Below are 6,594 nucleotides of genomic sequence, written 5' to 3' on the forward strand. Positions count from 1 at the left end.
ACTTTGGACATCTCACTCTGCACCTAGGTCCTAGCCCCTGCTGGAATCACGTCTGCTCAAGTTGACCAGGGTTGATAATGCTTACCTTAGGGTTGACCATCTGCACGACGACGACGTAGGGAATATGGCCACGGGAAGAGAATGCCTTGCAACAAACCAAGTCCAAGTCTTTTATTTTTTGTATTCTGGTTCGATCAGGAAATAGGTAGTAACTGTACAGGCGTGAAACTATGTGTGGTTCCCGTGGTGTTTTGTCAGATGTTGCTGGAGTCACGATTTTTGTGCGAGACACAAAAGGTCCTTGCTGGTCAAGCCATACGCAACGACTCGCAACGTGCCGACGTTGAAATGTATGATAGACTCTGGCTCACAAGGGAGGCTCAAGTGCTCCGTTTGACCAGCAATTCAGTTCTCCCCATCCCGAACCTATCTTCCCGCATGGTTCCGCAAATGTCTCGAGTCGAAAAGGGACAGGAGTAGGGGATCTGAACTTTAGGAGCGCGCTTCTATTTTAGCTGTTTGAAGAGTTTGGCAGCAGCACACTGCGTGGCGCAATGCTGGAGGTGGAAGTCTGGAATTTGGGTCAACAGTCAGTCAACCCAGTCACACTCGCACTCTCGGGGTTCGGGTTCTGTTGCTTGAGTCTTGTGATATGGAACTTACATTCTTCAACGCAATCCTCCTTGGGCCCCTTGTGATCAGGGTCCTCGGCCGCGGCGGTGACACGCTCCACGCACTCGTCGTAGTGGTGCTTGTATCCTGAACATTGGGCGGATCGCGCGCAGTCTGCGGAGGCGCAAAGGAAAAACGTTAGTTCATGGCCATAAGGTGCGTACGTGATACATGCCACCGGCAGGGAGTGAGGTTAAACGTACCATCTTCCAACTTTGGCTTGGGGTCTACAGGCTCCTCCTCCTCTTCCTCCTCTTCCTCCTCTTCTTCGTCTTCGCCGGCCTCGTCGTCTCCTTCTTCCTTGTCGTCACCACCTTCTTCGTCCTTGGATTCCTCCTCGCCGCCTTCGTTGGAGTCGTCGCTGTCGTCGGCGGGAGCTTCGGCATGCACCTCCTGCACAAACGACACCGAACTCATCAGGTCCGAGAAGAAATCTGTGATGCCCATATTGGCGGCGGCGACACGAAGAGAAACGAACGCGGGTGTGTCGGCTCGAAGGCGAAGGACAAAGGTCGTGTCAACAGAATACAAAGCACTCTGGTGCAGCTCCAACGCGGGTTGAGATGGGCTGAGGAATGGACTCGTGCGAGGTAAAGAAAGTTGAATTGACAATCGGAACGCAGGGAGAGCTTCAAAGATTCGACGCAGACGGAGCTCGAAATTCAAAAGCCCTGATTGGCTGGTGGCATCTTTCCACCAAATGCCGCTTAGGGAGGTTTGGAGATGCCGCTTTTAGGGGCCAAGTTATCGCAGCAACATCCTGTACCTCGTCACGTACAAGATCTCCCTAACTACTAGGTCATCGGATAAACCAAGACTCTTGGGACTGACACTAATGGTCGCCTGGAATTCTGACCTTTCTCTCACAGGTCCTCAAGCCGGCCCCCAGAAGACAAGACGAACATGACTCCAGCCGGATGACAAACATCGAGGCTGCTCAGACCAAGTCTAGGACCGTTTCGGTAGCGGTGCCGCAAGTCACACCGAGGTAATGCAAACAACACCATGTCCTCCCTGAAGCGCATGCGGCAAGTGTTCAGGTATCAATGGGTATATATACCTTCGCGAGTAGCTGGTGCGAGAGCCAGGTAGCAAGCAAGCCAGTCTTGCCTCTGCACGGCTCCTCAAATATTCATGTCGTCGCCTCGTACGCTCGCTCGGACTCATGCCTTGCTCTCACAAACCCAGAGCAACATGGCAGATGTTCACCTCTACTACGCCCCGGGAGCCTGTTCTTTGGCATCCCACATTCTTCTCCACGAAGCCGGGGTGCCCTTCACCTCCACTCGTCTTTCCGTGAGACCAGCGTTCCCCGACGAGTACGCATACATCAACTCCAAGAAACGGGTGCCCGTACTCTCCCTCAATGGGAAAGTTATCACCGAGAATCCCGCCATCATGCTCGCCATTTCTCAGCTCGTGCCTGAAAAGGAACTGATGGGGGAAACGGACCTGGACAAAGTCCGAGTCTTGGAATGGATGAACTGGCTGTCTGGGTCGGTGCATGGTCAAGCGTACGGAATGATCCTACGCCCATCGCGCTTCGCTGACCGGGAGTCCATGCACCCTGGCATCCGCGAACAGGGTATCAAGACGCTGAAGAATTGCTTTGATCAAATTGAGTCGTGGTTGGCGAAGGACCAACAAGAACGCGTGGCTGTTTACGCTTTAGGCGATGGACAGAAATTCAGTGCCGTCGACGGGTACCTTTATATCTTCTACCGCTGGGCCATGGGTCTCAAGCTGGAGATGCAGACGAAGTATCCCAGATACTCTGCGCTGGTGAGGATGCTGGAGTCGAGAGATACCGTCAAGCAGACCCTGCAAGCGGAGGGATTGGAGGTGGTCATGTAGGCAGTGGCCACGGATGTTTCCAGGCCAAGTCGAAGTGCAAGCCATGCCAGCATCTCATTCTGTGCCCTTAAATCGCTGGCGAGATTGTCACAATGGGAGCATCAGCTGTGACCGGTCATCCGGATGCTCTCAGCCATAACCTCAGCGGCTGTATGCTTGAGCCATAAGTGACACTGATTGTTCAGTACGTAAGCTGCTTCCTTACACTGCAGCCGGCAGCGCTACCGAAGCGTGCCATAGAAGCACTACCGCTAACCACCACATGAGTTCCTTGGGTTGAATTGGTGTGTCGTCGTACATTCCCACTGAGGTGGCCACAAGCCAGTAGTCTCCTGATCAATGGTACCTGTGATATTTTCTCCGAACATCAAGATGTTTGTTCAAAGCTTATCCAGTCTCCGTCACTTTGACTGAAAACAGACAGGCCCTAATTCCTGTGCTCTTGTAGTCGATTTATTCCCCCAGAACCCTTCCATTACCATATGTATAATTGCATTCCGTTGGAAAGCGCACTAGGCCCTCGGTGTTCGGAGAGACGTGTGCCGTCGAAGGAACTGGGAGAGCACGTGCTTGGCGTAGAGTTGAGGATGGAGTCGGATTGTCACGAGTCTCCTGGGTCCTCACCCGAATCGGGAGATATGTTGAGCGACTCCGTGAGCAAAGACGTGATCGTTGTTATGATGAGTAGAGACGTATTCTAGTCCGTCGTGCCTCTCGTCGAGAAAAGTCCGTGCGGCAACGTATTCTGTAGCTATGGGGCAGATAAACTCAACGGTATGTCTTCAGAATTAGACACTCTCACTGGGGGGTATTCGCAACGCGAGGTGTTCGTAAGGACGAGTCAGGCCAATTTCTTGTCTGGTCGATTTTCTGCGCTCGATGCTGTTCCTTTGGAAAGATCAGCTGCCTCAACTTGCGGGAACAATGTCAACCGCTTCTTCTCTTTCAAGAAGAACTTCATCCGTCTTGGCCCTGATGTCCTGTCTTCGGTAAGGGACCCTAAATATGCCATTGCCATTCTTAAATGGGTCATCGATTTGGGAAGCAATGGCAAATCCCCAGCTTTGAACGAGGTGAGTGAAATGTCGGGGGCAGATATCGTATTTCAGCCCCCATCCCCGTGCCTGCTGCCGCCGCATGGAGGTGACTGCGCCATCTGAACATCACAGGTTCAGCCTGATCGGATGTTCTTCACACTGCGTCTGTACAATCGCCGGGCCATGTCCAGCACTGAAAGGCTGCACGGCCTTGAGTCGTCCATCACTGTCCAGCGTGTTCCGCGCCTGCCTCGCAAACACCTTTGCCGTCACCTCGCTGTCATTGCAACTACCACGACTGCCTCTTCTTGCCTCGCCCACTCGATCTGGTAGAGTGGCATGCCCTAGCGGGTCGCAACGTGCCGCCAGCGCCCGCCCAACACGATGCATCTCCTCAAATTCGACGATCAGGGAGTGCTCCGCCTAACCGGATACCTTCATGGTGGTATCCCTCGCTACGCAATCCTCTCGCACACGTGGGGAGATGATGAGGACGAGGTCGATTTCGACGATCTGAAACACCAATCTTTCGAGAACAAGGCTGGCTACACGAAGATCCGATTCTGCGGCGAGCAGGCGAAGAAGGACAGGCTTGAACACTTCTGGGTGGACACCTGCTGCATCAATAAAGCGAACAACACGGAATTCTCGGAGGCCATCAACTCGATGTTTCGATGGTATCACGATGCCGTTAAGTGTTATGTCTATCTGTCGGACGTGTCGATAACTAACAGAGAAGACCATGCGGAACGGACATGGGAGCGGGCCTTCCGTAGAAGCAGATGGTTCACACGGGGGTGGACCCTTCAAGAACTACTGGCGCCGTCATCGGTCGAGTTCTTTTCACGAGAAGGACAGTGGCTTGGTAGCAGAAGCACCCTCGAACAGCAGATCCACGAGATCACGGGTATTCCCATTACAGCGCTTCGCGGCACGCCCTTGTCTCAATTTAGTGTGGACGAGCGTATGGGTTGGGCCGCTCATCGCGACACTAAGAAGAAGGAGGACAGGGCATACTGTTTGCTCGGGATATTTGATATCTTCATGCCTCTCATCTACGGCGAAGGAGACAACGCATTCGTCCGGCTTAATAAAGAGCTCGGTCGGTCTCCTCAGAGCAAGTCCACTACCCATTGCCCAACTCACCTCATACCTATATCTAACCTATCTAGGCACAAACTTGGAGAAGAGCAACATGCACTGGGTAGTACCTCGATCGTCCAACACCTTATTTACCGGGAGAAAGGAAATTCTTGATGATCTGGAACGAAGTATTCGCGTGGCGGTGCACGACGGCTCGCGCTCCAATCAATGTCGCGTGGTCATCACGGGCCTAGGTGGCCAGGGCAAGAGTGAGATCAGCCTACAGCTAGCGCAGCGGGTTCAATCAATATAGGTCATCTCTGTTCCCATGGTGTTTCCGAGTTGACACTGCTGACTCCGGCCAGACTCTGGGGTGTTTTCTGGATCGATGTCAGCACCCCATCTCTAGCTAAGAACGGATTTCTCGACATCGCCCTTAGACTTCAGATCTCGGCATCCACGTGGGAGGACGGCCGACAGGGGCTCGCCAATACAAGACAGCCGTGGATGCTGGTACTAGACAATGCGGACGACCCCAACGTCGATTACCAGGACTACTTTCCGCCCGGTGCATGCGGCGTGGTGGTGCTGACATCACGCAATGCAGAATGCGAGCAGTACGCGACCGCGGGGTACGTGGCTCTGGAAGGGCTTCCAATGGAGGATGCAAAGGAACTCTTACTGAAGGCTGCCGGGGTTGCTAGTGACAGACGACCTTTGTTGGACGACGAGGCACGGAAGGTGGCCATCTTACTCCAGTCACATCCTCTCGCCCTGATCCAGGCCGGAGCGTATGTGGGACGAGGTCACTGCACTTTGGCCACCTACTCCAAGGTGTATGAGCGTCAACGGAAACGACTCCTCGCGTTCCGGCCGTCACAAGCTCGGTCGCGGTATCGGGATGTGTACGCGACGTTTGAGGCGTCGGTGGAGATCTTACAAGCAAGTCTAACGCAGTCGTCACAAGATGCATTGGAGCTGCTGCCACTCCTGGCTATGTGCGGACCGGGCCAACTACCCTTGCTTCTATTCGAAGGCGCATGGAAGGGAGCACAAGCAATCGAGGCCGACCCAGTCAGCGATCAGAACGAACTGGGTCTGACAGCGTGGCACGTGTCTCGGTTACCTTTGCTTATGCAAGCTAGGGACGGTGCGTGGGATTTATTTCGGCTAGTGGAGGCTGTCAATGCGCTGAGGGCTTTTGCGCTGGTGTCGACCAACGTGGACGATGGGCATGTGCTCGTATCGATGCATCCGTTGGTGCATGCATGGGCGCGGGACCGCCAAGACGAGCGCCAACTCCATGCATCGTGGATGGCCATGGGATGCGTTGTGGCGGTGTCGCGCAGTGAGCGCAAGATGTGGCAGGTGCACGCACGGTAACTGCAGCCTCACCTCCAAGCGATTACCTCGTGGGAAATGGGGTATATATTTGCGTGCGAGAATCAGGTAGCGGTGTCCAGCATATTGACGAAATGTGGATGGCTACTCAATGGTATGAGGGACGATCAGACACTGTTCAGGCTACTTGATCGGCTGTGTTATCACCTTGGTCTCGACAAGCGCACCGTAGACCGGCAGTGGATCGAAATTTATGAGCTTGTTGGTCGGAACTTAGAACATCATGGCAAAGCGCGAGATGCAGTGTGGGTGCTGGAGGGGGTGGTGCGGATTCAAGTGCAGACCCTGACAGAGGATCATCCCTCTCGACTGGCGTCGCAGCATGCATTGGCAGGAGTATATGAGGCGAATGGACAGGTAAAGGAGGCAGTGACACTGCTGGAAGAGGTGGTGCGGATTCAAGGGCAAACACTGACGGAGGATCATCCTGATCGACTGGCGTCGCAGCATGCATTGGCAGGAGTATATGAGGCGAATGGACAGGTAAAGGAGGCAGTGACACTGCTGGAAGAGGTGGTGCGGATTCAAGGGCAAACACTGACGGAGG

At 54.0% G+C, this 6,594-nt stretch overlaps 3 protein-coding genes across 3 annotated transcripts; 2 read left to right on the plus strand and 1 right to left on the minus strand.

Moving 5' to 3' along the window:
• Nucleotides 1–506: 506 nt before the first annotated feature.
• Nucleotides 507–1,119, minus strand: PV08_07022 (uncharacterized protein; the record flags this gene model as incomplete). The annotated part of the gene is made up of 3 exons (XM_016381354.1): nt 507–571; nt 664–786; nt 876–1,119. 3 exons carry the CDS (start codon nt 1,117–1,119, stop codon nt 507–509), a joined length of 432 nt encoding a protein of 143 aa, XP_016234456.1.
• Nucleotides 1,120–1,866: 747 nt separating this feature from the next.
• PV08_07023 (uncharacterized protein) lies at nt 1,867–2,526 on the plus strand (the record flags this gene model as incomplete). Its single annotated transcript, XM_016381355.1, has 1 exon — nt 1,867–2,526. One exon carries the CDS (start codon nt 1,867–1,869, stop codon nt 2,524–2,526), a length of 660 nt encoding a protein of 219 aa, XP_016234457.1.
• A 1,421-nt stretch (nt 2,527–3,947) lies between these two features.
• On the plus strand, nt 3,948–6,029 carry PV08_07024 (uncharacterized protein; the record flags this gene model as incomplete). Its single annotated transcript, XM_016381356.1, has 3 exons — nt 3,948–4,665; nt 4,736–4,915; nt 4,960–6,029. 3 exons carry the CDS (start codon nt 3,948–3,950, stop codon nt 6,027–6,029), a joined length of 1,968 nt encoding a protein of 655 aa, XP_016234458.1.
• Nucleotides 6,030–6,594: the final 565 nt, after the last annotated feature.

The sequence above is a fragment of the Exophiala spinifera genome, assembly GCF_000836115.1.
Source record: "Exophiala spinifera strain CBS 89968 unplaced genomic scaffold supercont1.5, whole genome shotgun sequence".
Lineage (NCBI taxonomy): Eukaryota > Fungi > Ascomycota > Eurotiomycetes > Chaetothyriales > Herpotrichiellaceae > Exophiala > Exophiala spinifera.